Here is a 20,522-nt window from a genome sequence, read left to right on the forward strand (position 1 = left end):
GTGTGTGGCGGGGGGCGTGACAGAATTTAACACTACATGGACTACTGCCTGCAGGCAACCTTCATCAAAACTCTTAGGTATTTGTGCCTAAGAGGCCATGCTTCCGGGACAAACAGATATGTTCACACAGACTGTCTCTTAAGAGACCTAGAAACTAGCTCATCAACAAAGCCCCAAACCAACGCTGAGGTGTTAAAAACTCACATCACTGGTGAATTTTGAGATCTTGCTCACGTTCCTGAATTGAGGCGTCTCACAGTAGTTGATACTGTGACCTTTACTACTTTCCAGGTCCTTCTTATATTCCACCTTGGAAACCAAAACACCAGATGCACAGTAAAACCAAGCCCGAAGTCACTCTTGAAAAATGTCACCAGGACTTTACTAGGATATTTTTAGAAAACTTTCAACCCAGCATTTAAAAAGACCAGGCATAGGATACTGTAAGTTAGCAGTACATGTTTTCCTTTCAAATAATAAATAAGTAAATCAACAATTTGGTTCTGAAAATTAAAGATATACATATACAGTCCCTTTCAAGAGAAACTACGGTAAGATTTCATAGAGCCCAAGAAGTGGCAAAACAGGTTTGAGAAATCAGGACAGTGGTCACTCTTGGGGGAAAGTGTCTGTGGGATTGGGAGGGATATGTCTGAGTCATGTCCTGTTTCTTGATCTGGATGCTAGGCGCACAGATGTGTCCACTTGTGGAAATCCTTTCCCTTACGTACACATGACCTATACACTTCTCCGTATGTACACTTCAATAAAACGTAGGCCCAAAAGTTGCTTTACAAAGCAGTATAATAACTGAGACCACTAACAGATGCATCGAGTGCCTTCTAATTTTAAGTGGGTTGGCTAGTTGAGCTCCCCTGGGTAGCTGGATGCAAGATGTGAGGCTACAGTCATGAAATAGACTCCAAGTCATCCTAGGTAATTGGAGGAGGCGGCTGCAGACTGATTACCACGAATAGAGCACGACTGGTTTGTCTTACGGGATAAACATAACAGCAAAAAGAAACCGAAGGTTCTCTTGTGACACCTCACCAAGCAAATATATATAATTTGTTATCCTATCTTATAAAACATATGGTGGAAACATGCTTGTTAAAGTATGCAAGATGCGGGGCGCCTGGGTGGCTCAGTCGGTTAAGCGTCCGACTTCAGCTCAGGTCATGATCTCGCGGTCCGTGAGTTCGAGCCCCGCGTCGGGCTCTGTGCTGACCGCTCAGAGCCTGGAGCCTGTTTTGGATTCTGTGTCTCCCTCTCTCTCTGACCCTCCCGCATTCATGCTCTGTCTCTCTCTGTCTCTCTCTGTCTCAAAAATAAACGTTAGAAAAAAATTAAAAAAAATTTTTTTTAAATAAATAAAGTATGCAAGATGTATTATAATGCTCACAATCTGATATAAAGTGAAAAAAGTACACCAGACTGTAAATATAGTTGAATTCTAATCTATAAATGTCTTCATATTCATAAACTAGGTTATAGTATCTTCACCCAGACAAAGGCCAAAATGTTAACAGTGTTTTTCCTGGGTGGTAAAATGGTACTTTCAGAGGTCTGGTTCCAATTCTGTTCCTGAAAGTCTCTCTAAACCAGAATAAGATACTCTACTTTTCCAGACCTACGACAAAGTGAGGACCTAACAATTTCAAAGGTTCCATCTAGATCCACTGTTCCGTGAATCGAGAGCAAGTTCCGGCAACTAATGGATTCTGTTCTTGTGGTGTGAAAGCAGTCATCGACAACGTGTAACCAAACATGAGGTGGTGGTGTTCCAATAAAACTTTATCTACAAAACCGGGCGATGGGTCAGATTTGGCACTCGGGTTGTAGTTCGCTGACCTCTGGCCTGGAGCATCAAAACCATTGCGAACATTTGTTTAAAGAGCAGATTCCAAGACCTAGGCACCCATCTATGACTCCAAAATACGTGAGTGTCCTGCTAAGATGAGGAAAATGTCACTCTCGGGGATTCTGAGCAGCCCAAGGTTAGAGGACCGCAGAGTAAGTAACAGTTCGGGGTTAAGGATGGACCTTTTGAGGTTAGAGAAGAAAAATATTTTAGGATATTTGAATATCTATTTCTCAGTTGCGGATAACTGATTAAGGGATTACTTTTAACAGCTCTCATTCTTCCCTGTCACAAGAGATTGCTAACTCAAATGCCTTTAGGATCCAGAGAGGAAATGCCAGTGAGAGGCTGCTGTGAAAGAAAGGACTGGAGGGCGTGATGAGGATTTGGGAGCTCCAGGGGTTATTTCCTTGCCAGAGTCCCAGCAATTCAAAAACTCTGAAATACCAGGCAGCCCAAACAACACACAGCGCCTGGCAGCCAGTCCAGCCTCCAAGGTAACGGGAATTCATACGACACACACAGCTTCTGGGAAAGCTGGCTAGAATTATAAGAGGATAAGAGACATGCAAAGCTGCAAACACTTTCTCATGTTCGATGTCCACTCTTCGACAATGACATATCGTGATAAAGGTTGGCTAGGGCAGTATCCTGCACCTAAAAATCTACTGCCTGAAATGTCTGACAGTCTACAGCCCTATGGGAATCCGAGAAGAAACTTTTGAACCCTTGGAGACACTTAATTTTAAGTTCAGGTTGTTTGATTCTGGGCTCTCTTGTGAGTTGCTTTTTACGGCGCATTCGTTCCATGGGAACTGGTAACGACGTATAGCACATAAGCCACAGTCCGTGGCATTTTTCACTCTGGGGTCGCCCCAGTGTCCACTGTCCCCCATACGCACCTCGCTCACAAGCTTGTTCACGCTCTGTGCCCGCTTGAGAACCAAGTTGTCTTGAGCTGGGAGGGAGTGATAATGTGCAGGCCCTTTCATCTTGTTGAAGTCCTGCCTGTATTTTATCTGAAAGAAACACGCAAGGAAGGAATTGTTGTTTTCATGCTTCAGGAGAGAAGGGACTCCAAAATGACTTCACATTTAACGTCAACATTTACTTAATAGAACTTTCTGAAGGGAAAATTAAAAAATCACAGGGACTTTTTTCTCCATGAAATCCATAAACTACTCGGTTCCTTTTGTATTAAAATTTTTACTGGCCCCTTTCACACTTGGTGCCCTTTATGCTTAATTCTGCATGAAGAGACACCTTGAAACAATTGTACCAAAAGGTATCGTTCCAAACCCAGCCTGCCCATGGTTTCAACATATTTTCTCACTTAACCTGCTAATGAGAGGCGAAATGAGTAACGTGTTTTACTTATCCTCTTGAGGCAAGAGTGCACCTTCCTGGGCAAATGGGTATAATAATGGAATAGGACAGAGTAAAGGAGTAGGGCAAGCGGGGTGTGAAAATCATGGCTGGCTTCTAACTATATATAGACCAAGCTCAAGTTGTTGTGTTAGATCTATGTGTGCACGTCCCTCTACCGAGTTTAATTATAGCCTATCTTTCAAGGACCGCCAGCTGGCCAACGTTCTGCAAATAAAAATCATTTTATCAACTGGGTTATACCCAGTTTGATAATCATATGGCTTATTTTAATCAGCTCTTCCCCTAAAGTGCTAGGTTTCTAGATGGGCCATTCAGCGAAGGCTCTTCTAGCCCCGCTCATCTGGCTAGCCCAGCATCTGCACCTGCTTCGGCTGACCTAAAGGGAGTTCCACAGTTTGTGTCAGTCTCCTTTGAAGCAGATAACTGTGACCGAAGAGTCTGAACAAAAGAAGCAGATGTCAGAAATTTGGAGAGAAACTGAGGGCTAACATTTTACTCTGGCTCAGCTCTAAGAAATTGACCTGTGGGTCTTCCCGATGAGGTACTTACATCACTAGCGAGTTCGTTGGCTTTCTTGGCGTTCTGATAAGCTGGGGTGATCATGGCGGGGAAGCTGCCTTTTCCTCTGTGCTCCTCATATTCCTCCAAGTAACCCTGCTGGGCCAATCGAAAACTTCCATCAGTGATGCTCCCCTCCCTGGATGGCGGTGGGGGGGACTAGCAATGATACCTCCTAGAGCCTGTTGCCGTAGAGGTCCACCCACACTGGTCCCTCCAGGGCCCAGCAATACCATGTGGTGGCTAAGGTGGTGGACTTGGTGGTCAGGTCTACTTACTGGTCCCTGGCACACAGCACGAAATACATGGTAACTATTATCATTATCACCTTCATCATTTCCACCAGATAAACGCGGACATTCTACAAATCTCCATGAGTACATGGAGTACTCGTGTCCTATCTGACACCTGGGAGGTCCCTCTGTCTTCCAGTAATCTCAGATGCTGCCTTTCTTGGGCCCGTTAACAGATCTCTGCAGAGAAACTCATTAACATGCAAGATCCCATTTCCCCAGCAATGTATGTTAATTTGCCAAGAAGAGCATTATATCACTATTTGAATTTTTGTATTTGGGGTGAAAGGCTCTAAATGGGACTAAAGGTATATTCCAGACTATTATAATCTGGGCCTGTTTCTTCCGTCCTCTTCCCTACACCATGCGCCGACTCCCACGAAAGCAAACCTCCCCCATGGAACCATCATGACGTTCACTGGCATAAACCTTTCCTGGCAGTGGGATATACTTCAAGACCCTGTCAGACGCCACCCTCTCTCTCGGGAGCTCCTCCCTCATTCCCAGTCCTGCCCCAGGCAGAATCAGCTGCTTCCTCATCTGTGTTCCCACAAATGTGAAACTACCTCACGTACCCCCTGGGGCTCATGACTCCCTCCACCTCCTGCCTCCTCCAAGACAAAGGCCTGCCCTGCTTCTGTACCAGGGTCAGAGTCTGGCACGCACATTTTCTTAAAATTTTTTAATGTTTATTTTTGAGAGAGAGAGAGAGACAGAGACAGAGCATGAGTGGGGGAGGGGCAGAGAGAGAGGGGGACACAGAATCCGAAGCAGGCTCCAGGCTCCGAGCTGTCAGCACAGAGCCCGACGTGGGGCTCGAACCCACGAACTGTGAGATCATGACCTGAGCCCAAGTCGGACGCTCAACCGACAGAACCACCCAGGCGCCCCATGGCACACACATTTTCTTAAATAAAACAGCTGGGTCAAATTAGAAAATCCAGGCTTCCTTCTTATCCAATAGTGACAACTGTTCGGTCCGAGTGCTCTTTTATGTTTGGATGCCAGAATGTTTGGGGCCAAATGCAATAAGTAAAAAAAGTTAAGCTTAAAAAAAAAAGAAGAAGAAAGGCTCTCGAATTCTTTGGTAATCCCCTCTTCCCCATTCTGCTCTATGGTGTAGGTTTGGTTTGCAGCTTTAGTTTAACTTCTCTGCTTATGTGTATCTATGTCGGGGGTGTAAATCTTTTAGTGAGGTACTCAATCCTACTGGGGAATTGACTGGTTACAAACAATACGTTGATGATATGATACAGTCCATTAACCTAAAAAAACAGTTACTCGTTGAAAAGAAGAATGAATTGTATGGCATTTTAGGCACTACGGATATTTATAGTTTATCTGACTGTCTGTCCGCTTCTCTCTCACTCCCTCCTACTCATGCCTGGCGGGTCCCGCTATATCACACAAGGAAATGCCACCCAAGACTGATCCTCTCAACAGTTGCTGGCGGTGCTATTAAACGACACCCACTTTGATTCTTAGATTTGTTATGACCGTGACCAGAAACTTCAGCCAAGAAAATAACTATGACACTATGAGGTTACATCTCATCGATGTGCATAGATACGTCTAGACACGCTCATGTACTGGCAGATAGCTCTGTCCAAATTTAGAGCAAAATATTTTTTGCCAAATATAGGAACCAAATATTTCTTAAAAGTGATTTTTTAAAGTTGTCTTGAGCCTTCTATAAAATATACTTAAAACATGAAACCAAGAAAGACATAATTTCATTGGGTTTAAAGCACGGAGACCATTTAATTAACTTATGGAATTTAATAAAAGGGACTTTTTAATTCAAAACTAAACATTTGCAAAGGGGTCACAATCTATTTTCACACACATCCCAAGTCTTCCGTGAGTGTCTCCCCAATATGAAGAGATGTTTTATTTTTCTAAAGAGAAATAAGTTGTTTCCTTTCATAAATGATGTATGTCGAATAAATCATGTATGTTGTAGAGTCTAGCCACTGACCAAAAATTCAAACAACATTCCAATTAATTTTTAAAAAATCAACTAAGCCCACTGAATGGCATCGTCCAGAACACACATGGCCGTCCAGTACCCTTTACTTACAATGGTGAAAAAATAATGTTCCCTTTCTCTCCTACACCTGTTTAGCACCAGAAAATACAGAGGGGCATACAAATAAAAATGAGCTTCTAATTATCATCTCAACCTACCCCTATACCCCATCAATAAGTAGTTCATGTGAGAAGTGAAACTAGGGAAAAGATACATATCCTCTGGCATATTGCTTTATCCAGTAACCTCAATAAGACATGTACTTTCTAAGAAATGAGTCCTGCTATTCAGTGAAGTGCCCAATAGTTTTTGAGATGTGTTTTTGGATCCCTTTCACACTTCTACAGGGATGAGTTAAAATTAGCCAGTCTTAGGCCTTGGGACCATTCTTCAATAAATAGGTGAGAATGCTTTACTCTTGCCAAATCAACCATATTGGTATAGGTTCTTTATTTTAAAAAAGAAAAGGAAAAGCATTGAGAAACTGTTTTTCCTTCGTGGATCAGGTTGAGCCCTGTGTCATTATTTGTGGTTGCTGTCTGGCTGGGAAAATCCACCTCTCATAAATAGGGCAACATAAACCACAGCCCAACCCCGGATTAAACGGTCATCGGTGTGTCGCAGGCTAGTGGGCTGCTGACCTGAGAACTGACCGTCAGAAAGCAAGTGATGTATCACATACCTGGCCATACTGGCCCATACATTCCCTTGACGATGCACCTGCAGCTCCAGCAGCTGGACTAGCCACTCCCTTCATTTCTCTTTGATATTGTTGATGGTATCTCACCTAAACGAAGGCAAAGGACAAACCTGGTGAATTTAACCTTCTGTGCACAGAAGCCAGGGGAGTAAAACCAAGTGTTTTGTGGAATGTTTTTTTTTTTTTCCTGCTTGGGTCCAGGGAGTGTGTCTTAGACATAAAAGTGCCAGATCATCGTCTTGGTAAAATGGCTTCAGAGTTCTGAAGGAGAGCTACTTCCTGGACCACGGTGTATGCAAAAGCAGACAGGAAGTTGTACTCGCCAGGTCCAGGTAACTTCCCGCTTCCTCCCCTAACATGAAAACACTGCCGCGGATACTCACATCACTCGCCAGCTCATTGGCTCTCTTGGCTATCTGATAAGCAGGGGTGATCATAGCAGGAAAACTGCCTTTCCCTCTCTGCTGTTCATAGTCTTCTGTGTATCTCACCTGGCAAATGAAAAAAAAAAGAAAATGAATCTCATGCCACAGTCCCAGTATCTAGCATGCAATCTGATGAGGGGTTGCATAACTCCCTCCATGTCTCCCTATGGCATCATCATTGGCTTACAGCTTGATGGACCACACGCATCTTATTTACCTTTTTTTTCCCCCAAACCCAGCACAATGCCTGGTGCGCAGAGACATTCAACACAGAATTCAACACCTACTTATGAAGCACCTACTGTGGGCCAGGTGGTGGGGGTGGGCAGAGCAGTAAGGCTTCTGCCCTCAAGGAGCCACCAGTCGAGTTTGGGAGACAAAAGAGGCTTCTCCACCAAAGGCAAGTGGGAACCACTCATTAAGCTGAACATGGATTTGTGCTTAAACTTCCCACTCAGAAGAAGACTAAGTTCTTGGTCTTGTTATGCTAAGGAGCAACTGGGCTGTGAAAAGGCAAACGGTAGAAATTCTTTAGAAGTTTACGTTCTATAATTTGCAGGGACAAGGGCAGAATTTTTTCAGATTGATCACATACACCTGATTTGTTACTGATACTATCTAAGTTTTCTCTCTGAGAAAGAGTTTTCACAAGGTCTGTGCTAGCTGACCTATCTGACTTGACCATCCTTGACCTCAGAAAGTTCTTCCTGGCTCCCACATGGGACTGAGAGGCCTCCTACATACTTCCTCCCTCCACCTCCAAGGAAGGAAGGAATAGAGACTCTTAAAGGAGAATCACAGGGTCTTGGCCTCCATCATTTCTTACATCGCTTTGAAGCTGTCCCCCTGCCTTGGCCCGTAGCAACTCAGGGGTATCCGCCACCGTGGAGAATGTGGAGATACGTTCATCATGCCCTCTCTTGTATTCCACCTGATGAAGAGACAGCAGAGAGTCAAGGTCATACCCACCAGCCTTTGTGAGGACCTTTCCTTCCAGCTGTCCTGAAGCTATTCCATTGGGCTACACTCGACACAAGCCCAGGGCAAGTTTTTAGGGCTTGCTTTATAAGCTCCTCTTTAAAAAGCACCAATGTTCGTATGTCAAGTCCAAGAGAGTGCCAGGAACTAAACATCAACAAATACTAACTCACTTCCTCTCCATAACAATCACATGAGGCAGGACTACTATTTTCCCCATTTTACAAATGAGCAGCTGAGGAACAGAGAGGCTTAGTAATTTTCTCATGGTCACACAGCTAGTAAGTGAGACAGCCAGGATTCAAATCCTAGCATTCTGGCTCCAAAAATCTGACCTCTTAGCCAACAAGCTTTGCTCTTCTTCAGGCGGATCTGCCATCCACTTCATAAAAATCAGTATCTGAAATGCTAAAGCGACCTCGAGAAATTGTTCGGTCCAGTCTTTGGGTAGGCAACCTGGTCTATTCTCCATTTGGCCAATGTGGCCCAATCCAGGCACAGAAGACAACGGGCAAGGAAAAGATGAGGACACAGCTGTCTCCATAATACCACACTAATGACACCTACTGTCCATAAGCACTCTCTTGGTGGTTTTTACCCGAATCCCAGAGGCTCACTGGTGACAAAGATTAGCATAACCTATGGTGAACCAGCACTAGGGCACTCACTTGGCTGGCCAGCTGGTTGGCTTTCTTGGCTCTTTGATAGGCAGGTGTGATCATGGCTGGGAAACTCCCCTTGCCCCTCTGTTGCTCATAGTCTTCTGTATATTCCTGCTGGTCAGAACCAATGTCAGCACGAGATTCAGAATGATACGAGGTGAGAACAAGTAAAACTGCCACGGAAAGCACCATCAGAACCAATGCTGCTGGATTTATGAGGTAGTTGAAAAACACTTCGATCACCTGCGGTAAACCTGATGATGTCATTCCGTTGGCGATTTGAGTAACAGTCAACACCGAAGAAATCATGTTTCCCAGGTCAAGGGGCTTCCGCTTCAATGCTTACATCGAATTCTATGGAACCTGGTACAACCCAAGGGGACCCAAAGAGAACACAACCCCTTTGACCCAATGGCTGGTATGCTAATGCAGCGGTTAATGTGCGGGAGACTCTTCCGTAACTTGTCCACGAGAATTAGTTCCATGGCATCGAGAACAAAACATTAGTTTTCCCTTCTAACTTTTTGAGTACTTCCAATGATTAGCCTTCCTAATGACACCGGGCACCACAGCATTTGTGTTTCTGTTTTCTTTCTATCTGCTGAAGGCTGAGTCACCAAAGACTAATGATAGTGTCCAAAGTGGTTTCTTCAAAGGTAAGTGCCCTGGGCTAGAAGTGTGCAAATCATTAAGGACTTGCATAATCTGGGCCAACGTTGCCTTTTCTACATGAAAATCTACTGAAATCTCTCTTACAGTGTTGGCGGGGGGGGGGGGGGGGGGGGAGAAGTCCAAAACGGGTGATCAGGGCTGGTCCGTCCTGAAGGCTTTAGAGGAGACTCCATTTCTTTACCTTTTCCAGCTTCTAGAGGCCACTGGCACCCTTCATGTGTGGCGCCACATGGCTTTGACCTCTGCTTCTGTTATCACCTCACCTTGTCTCTGATTCTGACCCTTTCGCCTCCCTCCTTATAGGGACCCTTGTGGTTACACTGGGTCCACCCCTAATCATCTAGGGTAATCTTCCTATCTCAAGATCTTTAGCTTAGTCACATCTGCGAAGTCCCCTTGGCCATATAAGGTTAACAGATACACAGTTCCAGGGATTGGCACATGGTAACCTCTGGGGGAGGGGTCGGTAGTCTGTCTACCACAATCTTAAGATAAAGAAACGATCAAACTAATTGCAAGAGTAATGTCTAGGGCCCTTACCTCACCAAGAGACTTTCGGGCCTCAACCATCCTTACGATTTCAGGATCTGGCAGAGCTCCTGGGCACCAACCACTCCCTTCCCCATATCCGGTCCAGTAGCCTCTCTATAAAGGAAACACGCAAATGCATAAGCACACACCCTACACATTGGTTGGTGAGACCTACCCCATCCTCCCAGCATGCTCACATACACTGTTAACATAAGAGAAATTCTCTAAAGGCTATAAATTCCTATTGGCATATGGTGGGTCTCAGCTAACAAAAATGTTCACTTTTTTCACCTAGAAAATAACCTAATATCCTAAAAAGTTGAACTTTCTGAGATTCACTTATATCATAGAAGGGTTCTAAATATAACTTAATATTTCTTTGCTCATCTTTGTACCCGGATTGAGCAGTGGGGAGTCGCTATGGAGGGGCAACGTGAGATTAACTAGCATTATTCAGACACACTGCAAAAACCTACTACCTGTCATGTGCCTGATCTCAGGATAAGCAATTAACATTGGGAACAGAAAAGCAAAAAAAAAAAAAAAAGGGAAGACAGTTCTTTATGTAAGACATCTGTGGCCTATCTAGGGAGATAAAACCAACATACAAAATAGGTAGTGATTAGAAAATGTTTGTGTGCTTAAATGTACCGTGTTGGTGATAAACACAAGGTTTTAAGAAGCGGCCTACATGAGATGGGCCCCACTCTTGGCAGGAAGATGGAATCTGAGCTGAACCTTCAAGGCTGAGGCCAGTTAACAGGGGCAAAGAGAGGAAGACGGACAACCATTCTAGAAGGTTGGGATTTTCATCAGTTTTGTTCACTGATGAACAGCCTGGAACTGTTCTAACAGCCTAGAACAGTGCCTGGCACATAATTGACTCAGTAAGTGTTTGTTGAATACATTCCCAGGGTGGAGACTACCAGGAACAAAAGCATGAAGGCAATGACAGGCTTCGTATGAAAGACCATGAGGAGGTGAATCTGATTGGAATTGTGGGGAACAAATGGGGAACCAAGTGGGCTGGACGTGGGGCAAACCGGAGATCTGGAAAGACAGAAGTTCAATTTATAAAGGAGAAAGCCAAAGAATGGTTAAATAATTCATTAAAGATCCCTCAATAAGTGGCAGTAGTCTTATCCAAATGGAAGTACTAAGAAATGAATTACATGTTTGTAAATGAGTAAAGTCTGAAAGAATACCCACAAGACTGCGAACAACAGGTACGTCTACAGAAGGACTGACTGGCGATGGTGAACAAGGGGTTAACTTTGTACGTTGGATTTTTTTTTTTTTGCAACGAGGGAAATGCAAGTATCACATGTATAATTAAAAGTAAATGGCTGAGGGGCACCTGGGTGGCTGAGTCGTTCGAGCGTTCCACCTCAGCTCAGGTCATGATCTTGCAGTTCGTGAGTTCGAGCCCTGAGTTGGGTTCTGCGCTGACCGTTCAGAGCCTGGAGCCTGCTTCGGATTCTGTGTCTCCCTCTCTCTCTCTGCCCCTCCCATGCTCATGCTTATGCTCATGCTCATGCTCTGTCTCTCTCTCTCTCTCTCTCAAAAATAAATAAACATTAAAAATTGTTTTTAAAAGTAAATTGCTGAGGAATTTTGAAAGAAGACTCTCCATAGAGAGTGAGCATAAACTCTCAGGTGGTAGGAAGGGTAAGTTAGGGCTACCCAAGAAGCGATGTGTGACCAATGTCACTCGACAGGAGATGATGTGGATCAGAGCAGGGAGAGTGAAATGCAGGGAAAGGGTGGAGCTGAGTGGCGTATCAGAGGGAGAAAGGGCAGCCGTGGTTTCCAGCCTGGGTGGTTGTTCCCAGGGACAGAAACACGGTGGTTGGAAGCAACAAACTGACTAGTGAGTTTGGACTGGGAGCAGATATGGTAGAGATGACCCCATGGCCTGTTGATGGATGTCCTCTGTAGACAGCTGCGATCACAAACTGGGTGAACGAAAGCCTAATCAATTCCTCTAGAAGTAAAAATAAAGGTGCATCTCAGGGCGCCTGGGTGGCCCAGTGAGTTAAGTGTCCGACTCTTGATTTCCACTTAGATCATTATCTCCCAGTTCGTGGGATCAGGCCCCACGTTGGGCTCCATGCTGACCCTGCGGAGCCTGCCTGGGATTCTCTCTCTCCCTCTCTCTCTGCCCCTCCCCAGCGCGTGCACACACGTACATGCTCTCTCTCAAAATTAAATAAACATTCAAAAATAATAATAATGCATCTCATTCGCAGAGCGTGCCGTTCTTTTCCCTTCTTCCAGACCCCTTCATACCTCTTCCCTCACCTCGTTCACCAGGGGTTGCCTGTTAGCTGCATCTGCCCCATCCCTGGATTTCATGTCCCAGTGAAAAACCGATTTAAACCGTTCGCTATCATCCTGGTCATCCACCTGCACAATGAAGACGTTGTCAGTAACGCGGTGATGTTTTCATCAGAGAAGAGAAGGAAAATAAGAAATCTGGAGTTAAGTCGGAGGGATTTCTCTAAATCTCGCCCACAAAGCATCGTAAGTGGATGGCAACACGCACTGTATCACTGTGGCTTCACCTGTGCCACCAGCCAGGTGGCTTGTGCACAGCACCTGTCGTGTGCAAAGCCCTATTTAGCAGTGCAATTAAAAAGACCGAAAGTCCCTATGAACGTCTCACACAACACCAAGTATGCAGGTTAGAGTAACGTCAGAAACACTAGACACAAGACTAGTGGCTCTTAACTTCAGTCTGTGCAACAGTCACCCGGGGAGCTTGTTAAAACGTTGGCTCCCCAGATTCGTGTACACGTTCTCCTACGCTTTATCGTTTTACCTTTGTTATCTTGATCTTGACCTATAATACACCTGAAGTTAATTTTTGTGTATGGGTGTGAAGTAGGGACCCAGGTTCATTTTTTTTCCACACAAATATCCAAATAATCCCATGGCCTTTTATTAAAAGATCGTCCTCGGGGCACCTGCGTGGCTCAGTCGGTTAGGCGTCAGGCTCTTGATCTCGGCTCCGGTATGATCTCACAGTTCGTGAGATCAAGCCCCAAATTGGGCTCTGCAGCTGACAGAGTGGAGCCTTCTTGGGATCCTCTCTGTGCCCGTCCCCGGCTCTCGCGTGTGTGCCCTCCGTCTCTCAAAATAAACTTTAAAAAAGAAAAAAAAAGGTTGTCCTTGCTACACCGACTTCCAATGGTAGGTTCGTTATAAATTCAAGTGACCACATATGTGCAGCCCTATTTCTGGACCTTGGATTGTATTCCGCTAGTCTGTCTCTTCTTATGCCAATACTACACCAAGTTGATTACAACTACTTTTGTAGTAAGTCTTGAAATCTCGTGGCTGAAGTTCTTCGATTTTGTTCTTCAGGATTTCTTGGCTATTCTAGAACCTTTGTGCATTCAGGTCAATTTTAGAATCGCTTCGTCAAAAAAAATCCTTTTTTTCTACAAAAACCACCAGGATTTCGACTGGGATTGCACCGAATGTGTAGATCACCTTGGGCAGAACCGACGTCTCAACAGTATCTTCACAGCCTCGGGAGGGGCAAAGATTTCTTACGGAGAACCTAAGCGGGACTAACCATAAAAGGAAAACTCGAAAGGTCTTAGGTCCAAACCCAGATATCGTAATTTATGACGTCTAAAGGGGGCCCAGAAATCTGCAATTTTAACAAGCTGAAGTGTAAATCGTTAATTTTGCAGATGAAGAAAGAAACGGAAAGGAAAGAAATGACCTTACTAAAATCATTCAATGGGTAATCAGAGCCAGGTTTAGAAGGTGGGAATTCTATTTCCATATTAAGAGCACTTTCTTTCATGGACTTTCTAGGCTTGCTACTGCCTGATGCAGCTCCAATACGTGTATCTGTAAATATCTAAACTGAGAGCATGTTCCCTGTTTCTTCCCGGGATTTTGAGAAACTACCACAAACATCCCGTGAATGTAAGGCAGGGGTTCCGCACGGCAGCGCTACCGGTATCTGGGGCCAGGTATCTCCTTTTTGTGGGGACTGCCTTGTGCATTGCAGGATGGTTAGTGGCATACCTGCTCCTTACCCATCGGATGCCAACAGTACCCTCCTCTGACAGTTGTGACACTCTAAACGGTCCACAGACATACAAATGTCCCCCGAGGGGTAAAACTGCCCTCCTTGAGAGCCACTGACATAAGGAATCAGAATCGTGTGACCAAGATAGACAGAAAGCCTTATCTGCCGTCCTCCACCCACAGGACAAATCCATCACCGGGGAGTGCCTGCTTCTCTGGAGACTTTTCATGAGATTCCAGATCATTCTAAGGAAGTAGGAAGAGGAAAAAGGCCATAGGTGTCACCAGTGAGGTAAGGAAGCATTAAGAGCTAAAGTCTACTCTCTGAATAAAAGAGAATCTAGATGTTTTATTCTCCTAAAAATCCCATTCACGCCTGCCAAACAGGAAATGGTGTCTCAAACGTTTATTTATTTATTTTTAAAAGGGAGGCATTTAGGAAGCACAAAAATGTCAACCTGCTCCAAATGCCTACTCAAAATCTTTACTTTCCTCCTTCATCACCATCACCCCAGCACCCCTTTTGTTCTTTTTTTTCTTTTAGCACATGTACAACGAATTTGGTTTTTATTCAGCGGGCAAAGTCTCTCAGAGATGCAAGAGGGTAAGAAAGTAATCCATCCCACTTCCCAAGGTGGCTATTAGGTCCGGGGCCCAGAAGGGACACTGCTGTCCCTCTGAAATTTTTGCTGGTGGGGAAGCCGGAGAAAGTGACCTCAGCAGGCAATTACTGGGCATAACACACATACACACACACGCACACGCGCATGTGCACATATGCACGCACACACACACACACCACGCACACGCAGATATACAGACACGTACACATGCACACACACACACCGCTCACACATACACATAGGCACACACATACACGCACACGCACATACGTGTACACACGCATCACATACACACATGTGTATGCCCGTGCACAATTCACACATACATACACACGTACATACACTCCCCACACGCACACATACATCTTTATACACAGACACACATATTCGCACAGATGTAAACGAACGCGCACACACAGGCATCCTGGGAAGTTCACAGACGTCCTGCCTGTGCCTGGAAACCGAACCAGCGATAATCTCCCTTCAGATCCGTCCTGTCACACACAGTTAAAACAAAATGAATCCACCTTCGCCTCAAAGAAAGGTAATACCGTGTGACCTGTGGTAGGATTGTAAGGCAGGGACGTGCCAGTTAAGAGCCAGCGCCGTGTGGAAAAATAAAGATATCACGGTTCTTTCTGTAGACAGTGCAATACGTACAAAGAGCACTCTGATGTGCAACCACCTCTCCTTGCATTTAGTCTGCGCACTCTGGCTATACCACTTCAGAAACGTCTGGACGTTTGTAAACATAAACAAGTCCCTTCTTCCTTCCGGACAGTTTGCTCCCCTCTAGGTACGCAACGCTAGGCCAATGGAGCTGTTTAAGATACGGGTTCTAAAGTCAGACAGAACCTGGATTTGTACCCACTCAACTAGCTGGGTAAAACCGCCCAAGTCACTCAACCTCTCTGAGCCTCAGCCTCCCCGGCTGCAAGATGATAATATTACAGGGGATTCTTGTGAAAAAAACAAAACAAACAAAAAAGGTAAGACGGATAAAGAGCCTAGAAGAATGTGTGGCACTGTTTCAGCAGGAGTAATGCTCCGTATTTACTGTAGTTTTGTGGAGCTGCCCTTAGCCATGAAGAGATGAAAACAAGATCCTCCGAGAATTAACCCTTTCGGCCACCTAGGATTGCTTGCGAATTCTTCGAGATCAGGCATGTGTGAGCCACTCTGCACCTCAGGTTCCTCAGCAGAAGGGGATGATGATCGTACTTACTTTGTCAGATTGTGGCGTGTACTAAATGAATTAAATGACTGTGGAGTAAATGTTATCTAAGCCTGCTAAGAAATAAGCTCACAATCAGTGCAAAGCATTTAGTGAAATAAGCCACGTGGCAGTGGGCATCGGGGAGGTTCCATCTAACACAGGTCTTCCTGCGGAGAAGGGGAGCCTGCCCAGGCAGGAGAGGCAGTATGAGGTGAGGGGACATGCGGAGGGCAGATCACAGACAGTCTTCCCCGTCATGTGCAAGTTTCTAATTTTAGAAAGTTGCCAGCTCCATCCCGCAGAGCAACTTCTGTGGGGCAGGGGGAAAGAAGTTAAATGAGTCATCGTCTTAATAAACTCGAGGGTCCGGTCAATAGCCGGCTCTCTGACAAAACCCCATTGTTGGTTTCTCAAAAGAGGTTGGCTTATCAACACGGCTTGTCTATGCATGTCTATGCAAACATGGCTTCCAAATCAAAGCCTCTTTGACCTGCTGCTGTCCCAAGGGGAAAGAGAGGCTGCTAGTAATTGTTAAGAACTACTGAATCTAGAAAGATTTAAGAGTGTGGAGTTAGAAGTTTACTGTTTTCTTTTTTTTCTTTAAATTTTTTTCTTTTTATTAATTTACGTATCCACTTATTTTGAGAAAGAGAGAGCGAGAGAGCATGAGTGGGGGAAGGGCAGAGAGAGAGAGAGAGAGAGAGAGAGAGAGAGAGGATCCCAAGAAAGCTCTGCAATGTCAGTGCAGATCCCAACACTGGGCTCGATATGACGAATGGTGAGATCATGACCTGAGCCAAAATCAAGAGTCTGATGCTCAACTGACTGAGTCACCCAGGCGCCCCTAATTTTCTATACCAAAATAATCAGGGGAAAAAATAAGGAAAGGCTCTTATAATATTTTCCAACTCTATAAACTTCATTTTACATATTAGGCACCTAGTGCATACAGGGCCTATCGGGTAAACCACCATCAGAGTGAACAGACTGGCAGACAGAGAAAGATTACAAATACCTTGGATATTCAAGCTAGATTATCTTGGGTATTGGCCCCTATAGTGTGTAAGGCAAATAGCAACACTTGTTACTTAAATGCGCTTTGCACATGTAAGTGAAGAAAATGAGCAGGTTCAATGTCGACACAGACACTTAAAAACCTGAGTTAATTAAAAAAGTTTCTTTAAAGGCTATTTTGAAATTCAAAATTAAGTAACTTACCCCATGGATGGCTTCTGGAGTCTTCCTCATATTTAGATTTAATGGAGTATGATAGACACTTGTGAAAGTGTTGTTCTTGGGGTTATGGCTAGAAAAAAATATATATAAACCAGAATTAGAAATGTATTTTATCCAAGATGATTGAGTGACTATTCTTAAAGGTAGTCGTTTTTTACATTCATAAATATACAACTTAATAATGAAGTTCACGATTTTCCAAGCAAGGCCTTAAAGAAAGAAAAATTAAATCAAATAAATTCAATATATAGAACGTACAAAAATTTCAACTAGAAAATGACCACTTAAAAATTTTCTGAAAAAAAACCAGAAATGGATTCTGGAATTATTTCAAAGAAAAAAATTAAAGCTTTATAGGTATATCTGTGGTAATTACACTGTTCTGCACAGTATTTAATAATTCGATATGTGGTTACAGTGGATAGATTTACCATTTTACTGTAAGAAATATGAAATTTTCAACTTTCTGTCCTTTGCATAAAATCCTGCCTTAGGGCTCGTCAATGATTCTATGTAAATGAAAACCTTGGGGAAGATGATTTTTGGATTTAACTCTGGACTGTGTGATTTGAAGCTCTGGTTGGCTCCTCGTTAAAAAATAAACAAAACCCAAGAGGTGGTGGGGCAGGGCATCAAACACTTACGCATGACAGTACGGCTTTTTCTGGTGACTCACAAAGTTATTAACCGATAGCATCATCTTGCAAACTTCACAGTGAAAACACGCTTTATGCCATATCTAGAAATTGTACAGAAAAGATTTAGCAGAAATACCTTTTTTTTTCCCAGACTCAGGATTCTTGTACATTTCCAGGTAAAAACTCATCTTTAGAGATAATATGGTGATAAGCACACATGTACACATACACACAAATACAACGTTACATAAATGAATAACCTTTTCAAGGCAACACAGAAGACAGATAGAAATGGGTAGAACTGAAGAAAGGTGAGAAATACATTTTTTGGATGGTTCAAAAACAACCACACATCCATACGTGAGAAGATAAATTTCCCGTATTGGTAAATTTATCTCCGCAGGCCAAAACATGTCTACTGACCTGATCTAGACAACTGATCTTCTCAGCAGGATAAACTCCATACCCACACCTAGAACAAGCTTGCACATTCATCGTGATGTCCGAAGAGAGCAGACAAAAAGAGGCAACAGGCAAGAAATCCAAGGAACAGTCCCAGGCTAGCTGTTCAAGTCTCCCAAAATCCTGACCACCGTCAAAACCTTGTGGACACCTTGCTCATTCAAAATCCAACTTCCACTTTCCTTTGCTGACCTTCTAGTTTGAAGTCAGCAGCTGGATGGTTTTTAAAGCTGCCACTTACTCAAGGGGCTATTTTGGCGACTGGCTTAGCACGCATGCGTCTGGGAAATGAGCTGGAGGTATTTCTAGCTGACGTGCTTCTCTAAATAGAAAAATGAACTCACAACAGCATCATGTTTATGTGGGTGACCAAATCCTCGTGTGTGATTAGGCAGCATGTAGTAGTTTAACACGAACTGTGATCATAACCCAAGAAAAGAATACAAAGAGATAGGCCACACACTCATCCAATGATCAAATTAGAAAAGCTTGCTCTATGAGGCCTGTGACTAAAGCAGAGAGGCCAGTTCCCAAAAATATAAGAAACAAAACAGGACTGATTCACTCCATGGGAGGGGTAAACACCGTATCTGAATTTTAGCTTTATCTATTAAAAATGTTTATAATAGGGCGCCTGGCTGGCTCAGTCAGTGAGGTCCGACTTTGGCTCAAGTCATGATTTCACGATTCTTGGGTTCTAGCCCCGCGTTGGGCCCTCTGCTGACAGCTCAGAGCCTGAAGCCTGCTTCGGATTCTGTGTCTCCTTCTCTCTGCCCCTCCCTCACTTGTGCGCGCTCTCTCAACCTCTCTCTCTCTCTCTCTCAAAAATAAACTTTTTAAAAAAAAAAATTTTTTTTTTAACGTTTATTTATTTTTGAGACAGAGAGAGACAGAGCATGAGCAGGGGAGGGTCAGAGAGAGAGGGAGACACAGAATCCGAAACAGGCTCCAGGCTCTGAGCTGTCAGCACAGAGCCCGACGCGGGGCTCGAACTCACGGACCGTGAGATCATGACCTGAGCCAAAGTCGGCCGCTCAACCGACTGAGCCACCCAGGCGCCCCCAAAACTAACTTTTTTTAAAAATCTAAAAAAATAAAAATAAAAAAGATGTTCACAACAGTGAGGCTGAAAACTGATTAGGATAAGAACACACTAGACCTCTCAGTGTTTTGGTCTCTGTACGTTATCCTAGATCGTTCCAAGAAGGTCTGTTTATTCTCTTCCTTCCCAGGCCTGAAGTGGGGCAGCTTAAAGACGAACCCTCTTCCTGGCTTCATGAAGCCCCTCCGTCACCTTCAGTGTCCACCTCCATGTCACCTTAAAACAGACCTTCTAGAAACAGCTTCCAAAAGATGGCACCTCACCTGTTTCCACCCCTCACCTGACCACTTTCTATGGCCCTTACCCTGCTTTATGTGCTTCATTGAAGTTAACCACCACTGGACATCTTGAATATCAGAATCTCTGCATTTTAAAATTTTCTGTCTCCGGGGCACCCGAGTGGCTCAGTGGCTTGAGCATCTGACTTCGGCTCAGGTCATGATCTCACGGTTCCTGAGTTCTAGCCCCACATCGGGCTCGCAGCTGTCAGCACAGAGCCCGCTTCGGATCCTCTGCCCGCCCCCCTCTCCCGGCCCCTCCCCCGCTCACACTCTCTCTTTCAAAAATAAAGAAAACGTTTTGAAAATAAATAAATAATAAAACAGAATAAAATAAAATTATCTGTCTCCTCCATCAAAATACAAGTTCCCTCAAAACAGGATCCCTGGTTCTTGTCATTTCTTTCCCTAGTGCCTGGAACAAGGCCTGACACAGAAAAGATGTTCAGTTAAGTACTGAGCTGGGAAGGGGGAGTAGGTTGCAAAGCAAGTGGGGAAAAAGCAGAAAGCAGCATTCACACGACATGAAGGAGGGGCTGCAGTCCGGGGTTCCCACAGATAGATAGCGGGGCCCAAGGCTGCTCTCTCAGCAGGAAGGGGACCCCGAGCAGGGACCCCAGGCTCCGGGAGGCTCCCACGCTGAAAGTTGGTGCAGGACTTGAAGTGTTCCCAGAACGTTCTGCTCTTTAACAGGCTTCTCAAGCTTTTCCTGGGCGGCTGGGTGTGAGCCCCAGTAATCACTGAGAAAGGACTCTGCCGCAACCCAGAGGGATGAGGAATTACAGTCAGATTCCACGTAAGTTAAAAGCCACTTACCACTTC

At 44.5% G+C, this 20,522-nt stretch overlaps 1 protein-coding gene across 7 annotated transcripts in view; it reads right to left on the reverse strand.

Moving 5' to 3' along the window:
• The window catches only part of NRAP (nebulin related anchoring protein), a 70,182-nt gene extending 51,554 nt beyond the window's left edge, over nt 1-18,628 (reverse strand). The window contains exons 1-12 of one of the 7 annotated variants that reach the window (XM_049645791.1): nt 18,282-18,628; nt 17,865-17,959; nt 17,203-17,290; nt 12,400-12,504; nt 10,108-10,212; nt 8,902-9,009; nt 8,082-8,186; nt 7,214-7,321; nt 6,813-6,917; nt 3,800-3,907; nt 2,764-2,880; nt 205-309 (exon numbers count right to left, since the gene is read on the reverse strand). In XM_049645791.1, coding sequence (XP_049501748.1) covers nt 205-309; nt 2,764-2,880; nt 3,800-3,907; nt 6,813-6,917; nt 7,214-7,321; nt 8,082-8,186; nt 8,902-9,009; nt 10,108-10,212; nt 12,400-12,504; nt 17,203-17,290; nt 17,865-17,959; nt 18,282-18,353 — 1,221 coding nt within the window. In that variant the 5' untranslated portion in view covers nt 18,354-18,628. Of the gene's footprint in view, nt 1-204; nt 310-2,763; nt 2,881-3,799; nt 3,908-6,812; nt 6,918-7,213; nt 7,322-8,081; nt 8,187-8,901; nt 9,010-10,107; nt 10,213-12,387; nt 12,505-17,202; nt 17,291-17,864; nt 17,960-18,281 lie in introns of all 7 variants that reach the window. The other 6 variants (XM_049645790.1, XM_049645788.1, XM_049645793.1 and 3 more) reach the window with 6 other exon arrangements.
• Between the last annotated feature and the right edge of the window lie 1,894 nt (nt 18,629-20,522).

Source organism: Panthera uncia, chromosome D2 (assembly GCF_023721935.1).
Source record: "Panthera uncia isolate 11264 chromosome D2, Puncia_PCG_1.0, whole genome shotgun sequence".
Classification (NCBI taxonomy): domain Eukaryota; kingdom Metazoa; phylum Chordata; class Mammalia; order Carnivora; family Felidae; genus Panthera; species Panthera uncia.